Below are 19,281 nucleotides of genomic sequence, written 5' to 3' on the forward strand. Positions count from 1 at the left end.
GCAGCCCGTACAACTGCACCGGCTGTGGTTATGCGCAGATCTTCATGGCTTTCTGCATCTGGCATCCCTAAAGACCTGCAGAACAAAGTGGAGGACCTCCCCTTTGATAAACATAAACTGTTTTCTTTAAAAAAAAACAAAAAAAAAAAAACAACAACCTGATGAACTACTTCATACAATGAGAGATTCTAGAGCGACACTGCGCACCTTGGGCATTTACCCATCTCTTCCCAGGGGTCAACAATATCAACCCAAACCTTACCACATAAATAGGAATTGCGCTAGACCCCCTAAGCGCAGACAAAATCAAGCTCAAGCAACCACTTCCCATCCATCTGGGAATAAACAACAATTTTAAAAGATTGGTTCAGGGTCTGTGCGACCACTCCTTGATTCCACAGCCTATTTGCCCATTTCGCCACCGCCTCCAAAGTTTCCAACATGCCTGTCAGCAAATTACACAGGACCGCTGAGTCCTCGAGATAGTTCATTCCGGTTACTCTAGCCCATTCATATCCTATCCTCCTCCCCTTCCCCGTCCCTCTTCAGGGACCCCTCTCATAAGCACCTGCTTCGCGCAGAAGTTGCTTATCTTCTACAGCTAGACGCAGTGGAGCCTGTGCTAATGCTACATCCAGGGAAAGATTTCTACTCCCATTACTTCCTGACCCAGAAAAGGACTGGGGGCTTGAGGCCTATACTAGACTTACGCCAACTGAATAAATTCGCGAGGATACAAAAATTCAAAATGGTCACACTGGCCACATTAATTCCTGCACTAGATCAAGGGGACTGGTTTTCAGTCCTCGACCCACAGTACGTCTCTTTTCATATATTAATTCATCCAGCTCTCAGACGCTTTCTAAGCTTCACAATCGGCCACGACCATTTCCAATACGGAGTTCTTCCTTTCGGCCTCTCCACAGCGCCGGGAGTTTTTTTCCTAAATTCTAGCTGTACTCGTGGCTCACCTCCACAAACATGGGGTCACGCAGTTCCCCTACCTGGACGATTGCCTCATCAAGGGCAACTCCTATGGCGAGACACTCCAAGCTACTCTTTCACTATCGCCCTCTTTCACAGTCTAGGCCTCCAAATAAACGCCCAAAAATCCACCCTGACACCTACACAACAGATTGAGTTCCTCGGAGCTCATCTCAACTCAATCCAGAGCAGAGCCTTGCTCCCATATCACAGATTCCTCGCTATCACGCAGCTCAAACGCACGCTCTCTATTCATCCAAGGACACAGGCAAGACTCTGCCTACAGCTCCTTGGTCATATGGCAGCCACTACCTTCATACTCCAATACGCCAGGCTGCACATGAGATGTCTTCAGAGCTGGCTCAATTCCAATTTCAAACCCAACAGACACACCTTAGGGATGTTGTTAACTCCGCCTCCCAACTTTCTAGCTTCCCTACAGTGGTGGACAAGACCAGAGAACCTCTACACTAAGGTTTCCTTCCAGAACTGATCCCCAGCACTCGTGCTCACCACGGACGCTTCCCTAATTGGTTGCGGAGCGCATTTAGAGGGACACAGAGCACAAGGCTAGTGGTCTGCATCAGAGTCACACCTACACATAAATCTCTTATTGCTCAGAGCTGTGAGATGAGCGTGCCTTCATTTTCTTCCCCTCATAAAGAACAAATACCTGCGAGTCTTAACAGACAACATAGCATGTATGTACTACATCAACAGACAAGGGGGAGCACGCTCACATTCTCTTTGCATGGAAGCCATCCGTCTATGGAATTGGTGTATATAACGTCAAATACAGACCACCGCTTCCTACCTGCCAAACTGCCACAACACTACTGCCGACACACTCGGCAGGCACTTCTCGACGGAACACGAATAGGAACTGCACCCCACAATACTTCAACAGCTCTTCTCCCTCTGGGGCACCCCGTCAGTAGACCTCTCTGCCGCAACTCAGAACCGAAAATGTCCCCAGTTTTGCTCCAGAGTGAAACTCAGAACTGCATCCCCAGGAGACGCATTCCTCCTCCCGCGGAACACCTCTCTCCTGTACACCTTCCACCAATCCCTCTGCTACACGGGGTTCTTCGGAAGATTGTGGACCATAAGGACCGGGTCATACTTATTGCCCCGGCTTGGCTGAGACAGACGTGGTATCCCTACCTACTCTGCATGTCCTCCGGTCACTCACGGGCTCTCCCCAACAGGCCAGATCTCCTTTTCCAGAACAATAGACTGGCTCTTTACCCTGAGCTCCTCAAGCTCCACCTCACAGCGTGGTTCCTTCATGGTTCCACACCCATGAACTAGCCTGTTCTGAGCAAGTCTGATATGTCTTCCTGCACAGTAGGAAAGACTCCACTCATAAAACCTACCCGCAGAAGTGGAAGAATTTCGCCCTCTGGTGCTTACGTAATCACTTAGCGCCCAATATGGTAACCCTCCCTATCATTCTAGACTACCTCTTGGAACTAAAACAAGACGGCCATTCGCTCAGCTCCACCAAAGTGCACCTGGTGGCACTTACCACCTTCCATGACCTCTTAGCAGGTTATTCACTCTTTACTCACCCAACCATAAAATGATTTCTCACAGCCCTGCAAAACCTCTACCCTGAAATTCACCCAATAGCTGCTTCATGGAATCTTAACCTCGTTCTACATGCTCTCATGAAGCCTCCATTCGAGCCCTTGGCTACCTCCTCTCATCTCCATATATCCATGAAGGTGGCTTTCTTAGTTGCCATAACATCAGCAAGGAGAGTAGGTGAAATGAGTGCCCTGATGGCCCACTCTCCCTAAACAATCTTCTCCAAAGACAAAGTCACTTTGAGACCACATCCTAAATTTCTTCCTAAAGTGGTATCTACCTTCCACCTCAACCAACCTATATACTTACCTACTTTCTATCCCGAACCTCACAAGAGGCAACCCTGCATACTCTCGATGTCAGGCGAGCAATTGCCTTTTATTTAGACAGGACTAAACCATTTCGCAAGTCTCCGCGACTCTTTGTTTCCATTACCGAAAAAATCAAACGGTATGGCTATCTCTAAACAACGTCTGTCCAAGTGGATCTCTGACTGCATCAGATCCTGTTACCGTGCGAAGAATCTTCAACCGCCTGAAGGCGTTAGAACTCATTCCACTAGAGCCATGTCGGCATCTATTGCCTTCTTACACAATGTTCCCATTCCTGATATCTGCAAAGCGGCTACATGGTCATCTAAACACATGTTTGCAAAACACTATGCTCTAACGCAAAACACTACCGCAGACACCAAGAAAAGTCAATTTTCTTAAACTCCATGGTAGTGAGATTTCTAAAAGGTATTATCCACCTCTTTCTACCTGTGAAGGAAATTATCTTGTTGTGGGACCTAAATACTGTGCTGGCTGCCCTCATGGGTCCTCCATTTGATCTCATGGCAACCTGCTCATTGTTCCTCTATTCCCAAAAAACAGCTTTTCTTATGGCTATAATGTCCGCAAGAAGTGTCAGCAAATTACAAGCCATAATGGCAGAATTTCCATTTATTCAAAGACAAAGTGTCCTTAAGACTACATTCAAAGATTTTGTCCAAGGTGGTTTCACAATTTCACCTTAATCAAGTTATTTACTTGCCTTTATTCTTTCCTAAGCTGCACTGAAATGTGGGTGATCAGCATATCCATACATTAGATCTGAGGCGGTGCTTGACATTCTATCTTGAAAGGACTAAACCATTTCATTCATCATCTTGACTTTTTGTCCACTGTGCAGATCAGATGAAAGATCAGCTGCTTTCTGCACAGACTATTTCCAGGTAGAGAACTTCCTGTATTACCACAGTGTATGGAGTAGCTCAAATTATGCCCTGGTGGACATTATAGCTTCATTCAACAAGAGTCCAAGGGATATTGATCATATTTGTCAACAATGTTTCAGTATTAGATATTTGCAGGGCTGCTACATGGTCTTCAGTGCATACTTTAACCAAAGATTATGCTATTACTACAGCATATAGGTCACATGCAAACTTTGGGGAGTCAGTTATGCAGGCATTGTTTACGTAGACTCTGAACCTTACCGCCTGCTGGAACTGCTTATGAGTCACCTGAGTGGAATACACGTCTTCAACCACGCAAAGAAGAAAAAAATTACTTACTTGTATTTTCACTGTTGTTCTTCAAGATGTGCGTGCAGACCTGTCCTCCATGACTCGCCCTCTGTCCACTCTGGATTGGAAACTCCAGCCTTGGAGTCTAATGTGAAGAAACTGAGTCGGGGTCAGGGCAGTGCTGCCCTTATATAGCCATGGGAGGGGCTACGTGGGTCAGAGGGTACAAGCACTGTCCCAGCGGGTGCTACCAAGCCAAGTTCTCTGGCTTCAGTGCACTGGTTGTGTACACACCTGAGCGGTCTGCAGACGTGTCTTAAAGATGGTAACCATTTTTTATGGGGACAAACTTCCAAAGGAGAAATAAATGAATAATCAAATCAGCTCTGTTTCCCTGTTCACCCTTGCAGAGTACACTAGAGCATGGGGGATAATCAGATTCTCCTGCTCACAGTCCAAGTGCAGCATGACAAATCAGTGCAAAAAGACCAGGTCATAGACTTCTGTAGATGCACAAACTACAAAGGGAATTCTTTATCCTTAGAGGAGAAGGCCAGCAGTTCAAATCAAGTTATAGAATCAAGTAGTTATATAATATAGAGTAGTGTCTGTTGATCCACACATGCTCCTTCACTCTCTTCCTGCCACCAACCAAGGAGATAAAGGGCAGGGCAGACCAGCTGACCAGTCTGATTCTGACCCCAATTGGCAAGCAGGCTGAAGGACCATTGTAATGGCTCTGTGGATCTTACTACTCGAAGAATGGACATTTTCTGGTAAGAATGGGTACTTTTTCCCTATCATTCACTTTTGATATTGAGTGAGTAACAGTCTAGTATGGCTGAAATATTGTTTGTTCCATTTGCTTTTGTTTCTCTCATATCAGAAGGAATGCTAATATTAAGAGTCAAGTTTTTCATTTTAAAGAGCCACCAGAATTATCACTAGTAACTCTTTCCCTTAAATCTTCCTAATGGCATTTTAGAGGAGATATTTTTCTAGCTAAGCATGTATTTTTACTCCAGTTATTATATATTGTTAGAGTTGACCATGAATTCTTTCTTATTCAGGTATTGCAGCCTTGTGATTTCTTCTTCACAATGGTGCAGTCAGGTACTAATCCACAAATGGCTGACCTATCAATTAAATCCTTAACGCTAAAGGTAAGTTGAAATGTAGTTTTTGTGTCCTGTCTTCCTCCTCCTCCCCCACTCGCTTTTAAAGTTTTGGTTTTGTTTTAAAAATTTGATGTAACTAAAATTAACACAGTCTAAACCAGGGATGGGCAAACTATGGCCCGCGGGCCGGATCCGGCCCCTCAGGGCTTTGGATCCGGCCCGCGGGATTACCCCTGGTGGTGCTGCGGGCCCGGCGCTGCTCTCAGAAGCAGCCCCCGGGCCGGGAGGCAAAGGGCTCCATGTGCGCACGCAGAGCCCTCTGCCTCCCCCCCCCAGGGGCCGCAGCACTTCCTGGAGTGGCGTGGGGACAGGGCAGGCATGCAGGGAGCCTGCCCTGGCCCTGGTGTGCGCCACTGCCACCCCGGAGCCACTTTAGGTAAGCGGCACTGGGCTGGAGCTCAAACCCCTCCTTCCCCCCGCCCCCCAACTTCCTGCCCTAAGCTCTCTGCCTGTACCTTGCACCCCTCCTGCACCCAACTCCCTGCCCTGAGCCCCTTTCTGCACTCCTGTGCATTCCAACCACCTGCCCTGAGCTCCCTGCTGCACCCTGCACCCCGTGCACCCCAACTCCCTGCCCTGAGCCCCATCCTGCACTCCGCACCCCTCCTGTACCCCAACCCCCTTCCCTGAGCCCCCTCTTACACTCTGCACCCCTTCTCTGCCCCAATCCCTTGTCCTGAGCCCCTTCCTCCACATCCCGCACTCCACCCGCCCTGCCCCGGCCCTGCATACAATTTCCTCACCCAGATGTGGCCCTTGCCCCAAAAAGTTTGCCCACCCCTGGTCTAAACACATTTTGTAGTTGTGCATCTCCTGTGGCTTACTATATTCAAACAAAAGAAGAAAAAGCCTTTCACATGTACTGCAGTCATGTCACCTCATTTTTATATGGAATATGGTGATTCATATGATAGGGTGATTTTTGTCCAAACCTATTTCCACAAGGTATAGTTGCTTGTGAAAAGAAAGATTTAGCCATGCCACTAAGTTATTAGAAATTACATTTTTTCCTGCTCTTGTTTTAAGCGTGCTACAGTCATGCCCCACTCAGATTTGGTTCCTGTGTATGTATTTTAGAGAGCCACATTGATCACCTGTGCATCAGTGGGAGAATTTTCAGGGTTGACAAGTGGCATGCTGCAGTTGTGTTAATTTTCAGTGATGCTGTACCATTGTGGAATGGAATCACTTGATGTAACCTCAGTTATGCAAATGATCCTACTATCAGCATTGCATAATACACTGGTCACTGTTTAGGTGGCCTGTCTGGTTTGCTTTCTGCATTCCATTCCCATTTCCATACACTTTGGAAACATGTGCACAGAGGACTTCTGGTTTGGGCAACATGATGGTTGTAAGCTATGTTAAAATAAATAACAAGAAATATTCTAGATAATGTCTCAGAATTTCAGCAATCAATAGGTGGATCTGTTCACATCCAGAAAAAATGCCACAGCAAAGCTCTTTTTCATATGGGAAGCAAACCAAAGGGCACTTGGAATGAATGATCTTACACTAATGTTGGCCAAACTGAGTACATTTATCTCATCATGTAACTGCTACCCTTACCACGTCTGAGAAGCGAAAGATAAGTGGGAGGAAACAATAATCACAGTTGTCAGATGGTGAAGGCAGCCATGATTCTCAAACTTAGTGAAACACACACAGTGCCTATCACATCATCCATTAAAAGGTTGGACCTCTTGTAACAGGAAGCATTACTTGAGCCTGATAGCCTGATTACTGAAAGGGGAGTGTTAACAAAACGGGGGATACTCCAGGTTGGGCCATGTACTTCTTTCCTCACTCTAACCATTCTCACCCTCAGTCCACGCTAAAAAAAATTCAAGACTTCTGTTAGAGCAGTGGTTACCAAACTTTGTTGCTTCATGAACCACCTTCTTAAAAAAAAGACTTTTGAGGTACCATCTGCAAATTTATCCTTTTTGTATGCATTTGTTTTAGGCCTTACTAGACTTAAGTATTTCTGGACTCAAGTGCCTAAGGAAGACTAAAATGTTAGATCAGGGGTAGGCAACCTATGGCACAGGTGCCGAAGGCGGCACAGGAGCTGATTTTCAGTGGCACTCACACTGCCCGGGTCCTGGCCACTGGTCCGAGGGGCTCTGCACTTTAATTTAATTTTAAATGAATTTTCTTAAACATTTTAAAAACCTTATTTACTTTACATACAACAATAGTTTAGTTAGATATTATAGACTTATAGAAAGAGATCTTCTAAAAACGTTAAAATGTATTACCAGCATACGAAACCTTAAATTAGAGTGAATAAATGAAGACTCGGCACACCACCTCTGAAAGGGTGCCGACCCCTGTGTTAGATTATAACATCTATTTTAATCATCTGAGGTTTTGAGACAGTGAATCAAAAAGCACAGCGAAGAAGTGATGACAATTAGTCTTCGTGTTACTTAGATTATAAGAAAAAAATGTTAAATGACATCTTGATATATTTTGGTATGTCATGGAAGCAAATCAGTGGCATGACTTTTTAATTTATCAAATTTCAGTTCAGAGTTCCTGCTAATTCTTATCAGGAATATAGTTGAACACAAGCCAAACTTCACTATGCTTACCTTTTTACAAAATGTAAATGAAGAAAATACAAAACATTTTGAGTAGCTCTGAGACAATTTTAAGAGTATTCTTGCTTCATAGAACATAGTTGCTTTATGTCAGGTAAGATGTTGGGGAGCTTCAACTGAAGATCCAGTCCTACACTGAAATTCATCCTTTACTTGTTTTTAATGGCAACCAGAGCAAAAAATTTAGTCTTGCAAAGCTACGTAGTGCTGAAGGACATCAAAAATTCCAAATCTCTGTCCAGAATCAGGCTAAAGTCCTTTCTTCTTTTCATCCAAAAGTCCCTGAGCTGCATTTTAATGAGTTTGAGTCCACCATCATATGACAGTTCAATCAACTTTTCCTTTTCCTTTGACAGGATACCTTGTACTGAAAATGAATCCCTGATCTAATTCTCATTTGTTACACTGTCAGGAAAGTATTCATTAAACTTGGTAACCAAATTAAGGCAGTGTTCTCTTATGATCAGCAGTGAGATCATGATGAATTTTCAAGTAATTTTCAGTGAGGAAACTTTCCAAAGCTGGGAGTCATTGCCAGGTTCTCTTCTTCTTTTCATGCCGCATTTTCTTTATCATTGCTCTTGATTTGTTGTGAACATTAAAAAGTTTAATTTTCATTCTCTGTAAGCTGGCATTCAGTTTCACACACACAAGAAGTCAGCTTATAGGCTAGTCTTGACAGCTATAATTCATCCGAAAGCAGTCAGCACATTCAAAACTAAAATCATTGAGGAAAATTTGTGCCTCTGAATGGAGTTCAGAGAGACAAGTCAGCACCTTCCCATGCATTAGCACTTCCCATTTCATTGCACATAACTGAAAAGCAAATGTGAGTTCAGTGCTCATGGTTGAATAAAAGTGACCACCTTTACAGTAGGATCCTGAACAACTTTCTGATTGACTAGTGCCTTGCAGTGAATATTTCAGTGAGTAAATTTAGCATTGGACACCACTTATTTAATTTTTGTCAAAACACTGCCAATTTGTAGTCGCTTCTCATGCTCCATCAGAGCACACACTTGATACTGTTTTCTCACTTCAACCATTTCCTGCAATAAACTCAGTTTAAAAATGTATTCTGCTGTTGTACATCTTGACAAATCTTAAAACAAGAATTGTTCTTTAACTGTAATTTCTGAATCAAACCATGTAAGAAACTGAGCAAAATTAGTGATACTGCTCCTTGCGCCTAATTTCAATTAGAAGAATTAATTTTGTTTACACATTCTATGAACTTTTCCTTTAGTTGAAAAGCCATCTCTTGAATTCTTCCTGATATACTATTAGATAAGCAAACAATATCAAGCTGTTTTGCAGCTTTGTCCTTTGGATTGTTGGCTCAGAGTGGGAGATAGAGAGATGAGCTAAATCATCACTGGAAGTAAGGGGCTTTACCTGGGCAGTAGGCAGCTTCAGCTCCAGTTCACCCATGTTCTGAGGCTTCAGATTCACAGTTCCCCCTGAGTCAGGGTTTTTTGTCAGTCTCATTGCAGGCCTCGGCCTTGTTGGAGAGTCTTTTCCACTCACCACCTGCTCTGTTCCCTGGACACTCAGCAGCTTCTTTATGTTTACGGGATTCCACAGCCATACTTCTTGAAGCTGGGCTGTGGTTCAGGGAGGCCTCTCTAGCCCATCACTCTCCCTTCTGGTTCCCATTCCAGGGGCCTGTCCTCCTGAATCTATGCTTCTCTGTAATTCTCTTCTCCCAGCTCTCTGCTCTTTCTCCCCTCTTGGGAGTCACCTAACAGCTGGGTTTTATCATATTAAGGAGGTAGCAAGCTGATTTAACATCAGGCCTCCATTCTTCTGCTAATCTGCTGATCCCCTGAATAGCTGTTTTTTCAAAAAGGGGCCATGCCATGAATTTAGGGGTTGGCTAGCCCCAGGTGCCACTACTGTTTGAAAGAGAGAGATCACCCTGTTACAGCACACTACTTCCAAGTGAACTTATCACAGTTTGAGAATCTCTGTAGTAGTGGCAAAAACCTCAATTCTATGAAAGCAGTCGTAAGAATATTATTGTAATCCTTAGTGGACAGCTGTAGTCTGAGCTTGAAACCCCATTGCAGAATCATGATGTGTTGTAAAGCTGCTTGAAATTTCATTTTGGAACATGCCAAAAGTTCTTTTCAGAATTTGGTTTGACATTGTTTCATGACAACACAAACAAGAAGATGTTTTTATCTAGGAAAGAAGATAAAATGTTTCAATCAGTTCTAAGTAGTAGTTTCCTTTAATGATTTTTAAAATAAAATAAAAATAGTGTATTTCAACTACTATGTTATATTATGACATGTCAGTGGTACTAATGCATATTCTGTAAAACTAATGTAAAAGTGAAATAAAACATTCTGAAACAATTTCAGAATTCAGAAACGTGCTTGTTTTGAAATTTTTTTGGTAATCATCAGAACAGACACACTTTTCTGAAATATTTCAGTTATAACAAAAATGGTATTTTTAATAATAAAAAAGTCAATTTTTTTGTGAAAACATGCTCTAAGACCTTGTTATTACAGTACCATAAACGCGGGGTCCTCTAAATCACTCTTGGGTCATCAACTGGTTTCTTGGTGTTACTTATCTGTCAAAACAAGCAAAGTGGCTCATTTGTCCAACCTGGAATTTTTCTGTGGTTTTTAAGGCCCTTGAATCTCCTCTTTGGACTTCGATTTCACTCTAGTATCTGTCGGTCAAAAACCTGTTTTCTGCTGGCCATTATTTCACCTCAAAGGACCACTGAGATATCAGTCTTAGACAAGCACTATTATGTTTTCCACAGTGTTTGTCATCCTCATTCCCATACTTTTCTTGACAAAGGTAAATGTAACTTTCCACGCTTTCCAAGAGATTGTTGTCTTCCTTTTTGTCTGAGTCCTCAACGCCATAAGAAAAAAATGGTGGAATTAAAAAGACACTAGAAAAGTGGTTGAGACTTACTTGAATCAAATTTAGAAAATCATGTTTTTCTTAACTTGAATAGCTTAATAAAAGAAACATTTCAGATATCTGTAATAGTGCAAAAATGCTAATTGCCAACATCTTACATGGCATTGTGAAAGCCAATTTCAGAGGGGATAAAAACTCATGCAAAAGGTTCTGCTCCAGTTTTATGGGATGGGCTGTATTGGCCAGCACAAAAGAAATCTGCAAGGCTCTACTTAGTCTTTTTTCAAAGCCTTTATTCAGTACTACAGGTATGATCTGTTTTTTATTCTACAGAATCATCCCTTGGCAGGAAATAATAGTCCCAAAGTAAACTACATAAGCCTTGTCATTGAGAAAGGGGAAACTCATTTTCTGTCATCTATAACTGTTTCTTTCCCTCCCGATTATTTCTCCATACTGCTCACCACATTCCATTTAAAAACGGGGAAAAGATCTGGAAGACTTTTTAAATTATTTTCTGGATTTGAACTCTCCTCCAGTCTGCCACATCTCTGAAGCATGTACATAGTTATGTTGTTTTGAGGTTACTAGGTAGAGGTTTCAGTCTTACACATATTTGAAAGCTGTTCTGGAAGGCAGACAGAAGGGGACTGGCTTAACCCCAAAGCAAGTCTGAACTGTCTTTAGTGTATGGAGAGAGAGAAGTAAAGCATATGAGTGCCAAAATGAGGAAGAGTCAGTCCCAAAAAGAAAACAACCAGGTGCTGTAACAAATATTCATTATAATTTTGAAACTGAAAGCAGTAACTAGTCAGTTCAAGAGATTACTTTAAAAAGTGGTTATTGATACTCCATATACCTAGTTCCATGTTTTTTCCATATTCCCAACAGCACTGAATAATCAATTTTTTTCCCCTCATAGGTTTCACCGATTATCATAAATACAGTGATTACTATTACATCGGCACTTTCTCCAACTACAGAGACTTCAGAAGAAGAGATCAGTCCTATTCCTCCAGACCTATGGGATAAGAAAGATATAAAAAATTTAAAAATGTGGTTTCTTGAAAAGTCAAATGAAAATGAAAATAAAAATACAGCAGCTGAGTTGGTTCTCACAGGGGAGACATTAAATATGAGAATTGAATCAGTCATTGTAACTCTTGAAGCTGGAGTTGGTCACAGAACGGTACCTATGCTTTTAGCAAAGTCGTCGTTTTCCGGAGAAGTCAAAAATTGGAGTACGCTCATCAACCTCCATTCCCAGCTTGAACTGGAGGTAAGCATATAATATGACACTTTTCCCAAAGCAGTTGTACTAAAGATTATGAAACTGACTTGTTACTTAGACAAGGCTTATGAAAGAAACTTTTGACAAGTAAAGGTGATATTTTTATCTAGCAGTTAAACTTCGGGGGAAAGGGGGAGTGCCTTGTGGAGCACAACCTTCCATCGTTCACTATGTGCAGGGTCCCTTGTACTTCACTGCAACAACCCTAAGTTATGGAGCAATCCTAAATTCCCTGACAACGTTAGTTTATTCTATCACAAAGTTACTACCCTTCATTCCCAGCCTCCTCACACTACACGCAGTTGTGGCTCATAATTGAAAATACTTATTGACATGAAATTCATCAGTTATTTTAGATAGGAACTATATTTGAGCATGGATTTTTTTGCTATGTTTGTTTGCATTCCTGTAATGCCTATAGATTCAACCAAGATCAGTTCCCTATTCTGCCACGCACTGTACAAACATAGGTGATCCATACCTTGAAGAGTTTATAATATAATGCCCCACTCTGGCAAACAATGCCTATGCTTAACTTCATAACTGTGAGTAGTCCCACTAAAGTCAAGTTAGTGTTTGTGGGATTGGGACATACATAGACAGGACAGACATATAATGGGAGAAAGAGATGTAGAGTACAATTTTCAAAAGCTCCTAAGTCTCACTGAAAATCAGTGGGACTTGATTTAGTGTCCTAATTCACTTTTAAAAATGGGTTTTAGGACCAGATTATTAAAGATATTTAGGCACCTAAAAATTCAGATAGATGCGTATGGGATTTTCAGAAGTGCCTAGATATGTAACTCCCATTGATTACAGCAGGAGTTAAGCATCAGTGCTTTTTTGAAAATCCCACCGGGTGCCTGTGTGCATCTTTAGGCATGTAAATACTTTAAAATATTTGACCCGTAGTACTTTGAAAAACTTTACTCATAACCTACAAGCAGAGTAGTTTGCAGCAACATCTTGAAAGAGCAACTGTTGCTTATGAGCAACATTTCCCTTTCTGAACACTTTCCTTTCTGTGAATTGTCAACGCTCCCATAACAGCAATAACCACTTACGAGCAACATACCAAAAGAACACTGATATGTTGCTACCTGCCAATCAGCAATGTAGGGGAGAATCCAGAATAAAAACCGTAGAAAACAGTCTATCATCATTATTTCAAGGTCCCTACTGAAATAGCTTATATAGCTGCTTCAGTCTCTGGCCCCCAGGCTGGCTCTGCCCTCCACTTTCTGCAGCCCAGCATCTCGCACAATTCTGGATATCTAGGCTGCTCATGGAGGTAGATCAGTGTTTTGGTGCTGCACACACTGGCCATGTGCCCTCTGCTTCTGCTTGGCACTAGATTCTCTGCGTTCACAGCAGTAGATGGTGGTTTCTATTGCTCCTACCCTTCTCCTTTTTTATTTTTTTCTGACCAATTTTTGGGTAGGGGGGGCAGTGTTCTCCCTCTTCAGCATTCCTCCTCCTTACTGGGTCAGTTAACTTTTGGGGGTGTAACTTACCGTAAGTATCGGCAGCAGTGTCTCGCTGCCAGATACTCTGCCCCTATACAGTCATGACAGAGCAGCCGAGAAAGCACAGGGTCAAATCACTGCTCTATTTGTGAGGCAGCCTTCCCAGGTTTGGCAGATGATGAGTTGTGCCGAGCCTGCGCCCAGTCTGCACCCAGCCTTCTGTCCCTAACTTTTCTATATCCCAAGGCTGTGAGTTGGATAGGCAGGTAGAGTCCCCTACCCACCAAGGCAGCCATGATTCCAACAGGGAAAAATGGACAGGGTCCCCAGTACAGAGCCGGGAGAGGCTCTAAAAGTGAGGAAGATTCTTCTTCGAGTGCTGTCCCTGTGGGTGCTCCACTGTAGGTGACGGTGCGTCCCGGCGCCGTTGATCGGAGATTTTCGGTAGCAGTGCCTGGTCAGGACGCATGCACTCAGTTGGTATCTCCCGTCTCATTGGAATCTTCCTGAGTGTGCGCGTCCCGCACCTTCCTCAGTTCCTTCTCAACCGCCCTCGGCCGAAGACGGGACTCGGAGCAGTGCTGATCCTCTTCCCTGGTTTTTGAATGAAACAATTACATAGAAATAGTTAGTTAGTAATATCCTAGTTGTTTCCCTTCCTTTAGAATAGCTACTTAGTTTAAAAAAACAAAAAATTCCTCAGGTTTGTCTCTCACTGAGACTCTCTCCCCTGGCATTACTAGTTCAATAATGCCAGGGGCTTCAGGATTCAAGGAATGTGCTTCCTGTCAGGACTTTATGCCAATGTCCAATGGGCACTTGCGCTGTGTGAAGTGCCATGGCGAGACACATGTCTCTGCCAAGTGTGTCCACTGCACGAGCCTCAAAATCAGGGCTTGTCCTGATAGGAACCTGCCGCTGAAACTGCTTCTCATGCAGAAATCCCTGCAGCCACCTCTGGAGACAGGTAATGGCAAACCCTCTCCCTCACGCTCCCTGGCCAGGTCCGAACAACCGGGAGCATGGCTTCACCCTCTCTGGAGCAGATGCAAGAAGCATTGCAGCTGCCTATGGAGCAGGCCAGTAAACCCGCTCCCTCACGCTCCCCTGCCAAGGCAGAACCAACCGGGAGCATGGCTTCACCCTCTCTGGAGCAGAAGCAAGAAGCATTGCAGCTGCCTATGGAGCAGGGCAGTAAACCCGCTCCCTCACGCTCCCCTGCCAAGGCAGAACTGACTGGGAGCATGGCTTCACCCTCTCTGGAGCAGAGGCAGGAAGCCCTAGTGTCTCCTCTCAGAGACACTCAAGAGGGTAATTGATCTCCTGCAGAGTCTTTACCCTTGGTGCTGTCAGCGCCGAGAGCAGGCAACTCTGACCGCCCCTGCACTTTACAAGCGACTCTCACGGGGCTCTAAAGCAGGGACCCGACTTCCCGCAGCGGGAAGCTCTCCTCGGCACCGGTTTCTCCGGCACCGACAATGGACCCAGTGCCAACAACGAGTTCCACCTCCAGCACCGAGCCTGCCTGCTACCCCCAGCAGATTCAGACCCTCTGCGAGGCTCTCACAAACAGCTCTCGGCTTCTGCCAAAGTGAAACTAAAATCACTCCGGGCTGCCGCTCAGACTTCATGCTCTGCAGCACACCAGCCTAGGGGAGCAGCAACAATTCCTGCATCAGCAGGATATCTCTGTGGCCCCTAGGCCTGACTCTCTGCTCCGAGGCAGGGAGCACTCATTGTTTGAACAGCAGCTCTCCCCACGTGACCTGGATACTTTCACTGATAGTGAGAACGGCACACAGCAGCAGGCAGGGTTCTCCCTGCCTGAGTCTCCCCCCCCCACCGGAGCCATACATACCCCAAGACATGGGGCATCATAAGAATCAGCCTCAGTTTCCCTACTTTGTCCCCCAGTGGCCGGAACCCATTTTTTTTCCTACCCGATGCCCTGGCCTCAGTGGTACCCGTGGTTGGCTCCTGCCACTGCTTCTCCTTGCGCTCCTTCTACCAGACCGCAAGCTCATCCTATGCTTATATCCCCAGCTCTATCAACATCTAGAGCTCTTGAACCCCCTCCTGAAGACGTGGGCTATGACCCCTTCCCTGTTTTACTGGCTCCTGCCTCGCCATCAGCCGAAGAAGTCGCCCCTATGCCTCCACAAAACATGGACGGCTTTATGCAATTCCACGAACTCAGGACATCCCTTTGGAGGAAGTCCAGGAGACACAACATAGGCTTCTCAAAATCCTCCAACCCTCTGCACCTTCAAAGATAGCACTACCCGTAGAGAAAGCTCTCCTAGAACCAGCTGGTACTCTCTCGCAGACCCCACCTCCATTCACCAACATGCAAGAAAGCTCAACATAAATACTACATGCCTGCAAGGGACATTGATTTCTTATTTTCCCACCCACAACCCAATTCTATTGTGGTTGATGCAGCAACACACAGAACAAAGCAGCCACGCTACTGGCCCACTCAGCAGGACAAGGACCTCAAACATCTTGACCTCCTGGACCGCAAGGTTTATACTCTTCTACTTTGCAATTTAGAATTGCAAATTTATTCTACCCTCCTTGCAAGCTATGACCATGACAACTACAACAAGCTCTTTGATTTGCCTCCCATATACTGAAGGACAGGAGAGCAGACTTCCAGTTAGTCCTCGTCGAAGGTCAGTTGGTGTCTAGCATGGCACTATAAGCATCCCTGGACGTGTCTGATCCAGCAGCCCGCACCACTGCAGTGGTGATGTGCTGGTCGTCTTGGCTCTCGGCATCCGTTATCCGCAAAGATTTGCAGTCCAAAGTGGAGAGTCTCTCCTTTGACAAAGATAACCTCTTTTCCCACAAACAAACAAACTCAATATGAAATCTTTCACACTATGAAAGACTCTAGAGCCACTTTCCGCACATTGGGCACTTACCCTTGTCTCCTGGGGAGGGATGGGTATCAACCTTACCAAACGCCCAGCGCAGAACAATATCACCAACCCCAGTCTACACTGTATGACACTGGTAAAAACCGCAACAGACCTCTTATATGCAGACAAACCCAGGCACAACCAACTACTTCCCACCATTGAGTAACAAACAATTTTGAAGTGCTGGTCGGGGGTACATGCAACCACCCCTTGACTCCACCGCCTATTTGCCCATTTGGCTACCGCCTCCAGACTTTCCACCATGTCTGGCAACAGATCACGCAGGACCGTTGGGTTCTGGAAATAGCTCAGTCAGGTTACTCCATCCCTTTCCTATTTTCCCTGCCTATCCTTTCTCCTTCTCTGTCCCTCTTAGGGACCCCTCTCACGAGCACCTTCTCTGCGTGGAGGTGGCTCATCTTCTCCACCTAGATGCAGTCAAACATGTGCTGATGCAACATCGGGGAAAAGGATTCTACTCCCAAAAGAAAGGCGGGGAGTGGAGACCTACATTGGATCGAAGCCAACTGAACATGCTTGTACGGGTGCAAAAATTCAAGATGGTCACATTGGGCACAATAATACCCAAACTGCACAAGGGGACTGGTTCACAGCTCTCACCCTACAAGATGCCTATTTCCATATATACATTCATCCAACCCAGCAGACATAGTTTTCTGCATAACACTGACTCTGCGACCAAACATATTGGCCTCCCTACGTTGGTAGACAAGACCAGAGAACCTATGCACAGATGTTCCCTTCCATCCACACTCCCCAGTACTCATGTTAACCATGGTCACTTCCCAGATAGATTGCGGAGCGCACTTAGGCAACCACAAGGCACGGGGCCACTGGTCCCTATTAGAGACGCGTCCGCACATCAATCTCCTAGAACTCTGAGCTGTCAGCCATGGAGGAGTACAATCTCACTCCCTATGCACAACGGCCATTAAACTATGGAATTGGTGCATACATCATCACATAAAAATCACTGCTTCCTACCTGCCCACGTGTCACAATACTACCGCCGACACACTCAGCAGACAATTCTCCGAGAAACACGAATGGAAATTACATCCATCAATACCCCAACAGCTGTCCTCCCACTGGGGCACGCCATTGATAGACCTATTTGCCACTCCTCAAACTGCAAACGCCATCTATTTTGCTCCAGAACAGGACTCGGAAGCACACCTCATTCCTTGGAACAACTCCTTCGTGTACGCTTTTCCACTGATTCCACTCATACACAGGGTTCTACGCAACATCACAGAGGACAAGGCCCGGGTCATACTTTTTGCCCCAAATTGGCCCAGGCAGACCATGGTATCCTTACCTGCTACGCATGTTCATCCATCCTCCCCGTACTCTCCCCGACAGACCACATCTCTTGTCCCAGGAACTACGGTCAGCTTCTTCATCTGCAGCCCTGGAAACTCCATCTGACGGTGTTGTTCTTTCAAGGTTTGAATCCCACGAATTAGCCTGCTCAGAACAGGTCCAACGTGTCCTCCTGCATAGTAGAAGGGACTCCACTCCTAAGAATTACCTGCAAGAGTGGAAATGCTTCTCCATCTGGTGCTTCCACAGATGCTTAATACCCCAGACTGCAACCCTCCCTGACATCTTAGACCATCTTTTCAAACTAAAACAGGACACATTTTCACTCAGTTTTATCACAGTACGTCTCGCGGCCCTTACCACCTTCCATGACACTCTGGACGGCTATTCACTTTCACAGGCCCTGCCATGAAATGCTTCCTCACGGGCCTGCCAAACCTCTACCCTGAGATTCATTCACTAGTAGCCTCCTGGAGTCTCAACCTAGTTCTCTGCGCTCTAATGAAACCTCTTTTCGAGCCCCTGGCCACTTCATCCCTGCTCCACATGTCCAGGAAAGTGGCTTTCTTGATTGCCATAACGTCGTCAAGAAGGGTTGGTGAAATAAGTGCCCTGATGGCCTACCCTCCCTACACCATTTTCTCTAAACACAAGCTTACCATACAAACCTGGCCCGAATTCCTCTCCAAGGTGGTGTCTACCTTCCACCTTAACCAGTCAATACACTTACGTGTATTCCATCCCAACCCTCACGTGACTCCACAGGAAGCTGCATCACATACTCTCGATGTCCGACGGGCTCGTGCATTCTATTTTGACAGAACTAAACCATTTCGTGAATCCCCTAGGCTTTTGTTTCTACTACCAAGAGATCAAAGGGTGATGCTATCTCTAAGCAAAGACTCTCCAAGTGGATCTCCACCTGCATCAGATCTTGCTATCAGACCCAGAATATTCAACCACCAGAAGGTGTTAGGACTCATTTTACTAGAGCAATGTCAACATCCATTGCCTTCCTCCACAGCGTACCTGTTACAGACGTATGCAAGGTGGCCATGTGGACATTTGACCACACATTTGCCAAACATTATGCTATCGCATGGGATACTACAGCAGACACCATAGTCGGCCATATGGTACTTTCTACCTTTGTTCCTCACACAACTCCAAAATCCCACCAACCATAGTGGGTACTGCTTTACATTCACCTACAGTGGAGCCACCCACAGGGACAGTACTCGAAGAAGAGAAAGTTACTCACCTTGCAGTAACTGAGGTTCTTCGAGATGTGTGTCCCTGTGGGTGCTCCACTCCTCACCCTCCTCTCCTCTACTTTGGAGTATTAATATGATTTCTCCACGGTAGAGAAGGAACTGAGGAGGGTGCGGGACGCACGCGCTCAGGAAGATTCCAACGAGACGGGAGATACCAACTGAGTGTGTGCGTCCTGACCAGGCACTGCTACCGAAAATCTCCGATCAACGGCGCCGGGACGCACC

General features: G+C 45.1%; 1 protein-coding gene across 2 annotated transcripts in view; it reads left to right on the plus strand.

The window, feature by feature from the left end:
* The window catches only part of VPS13A (vacuolar protein sorting 13 homolog A), a 302,560-nt gene that overhangs the window by 149,362 nt on the left and 133,917 nt on the right, over window positions 1–19,281 (plus strand). For both annotated transcript variants that reach the window (XM_045020500.1, XM_045020501.1), the window contains exons 40-41: window positions 5,155–5,247; window positions 11,680–12,036. In XM_045020500.1, the coding sequence (XP_044876435.1) occupies window positions 5,155–5,247; window positions 11,680–12,036 (450 nt within the window). The remainder of the gene's footprint in view (window positions 1–5,154; window positions 5,248–11,679; window positions 12,037–19,281) is intronic.

The sequence above is a fragment of the Mauremys mutica genome, chromosome 6 (assembly GCF_020497125.1).
Source record: "Mauremys mutica isolate MM-2020 ecotype Southern chromosome 6, ASM2049712v1, whole genome shotgun sequence".
In the NCBI taxonomy this organism is placed as follows: Eukaryota; Metazoa; Chordata; order Testudines; family Geoemydidae; genus Mauremys; species Mauremys mutica.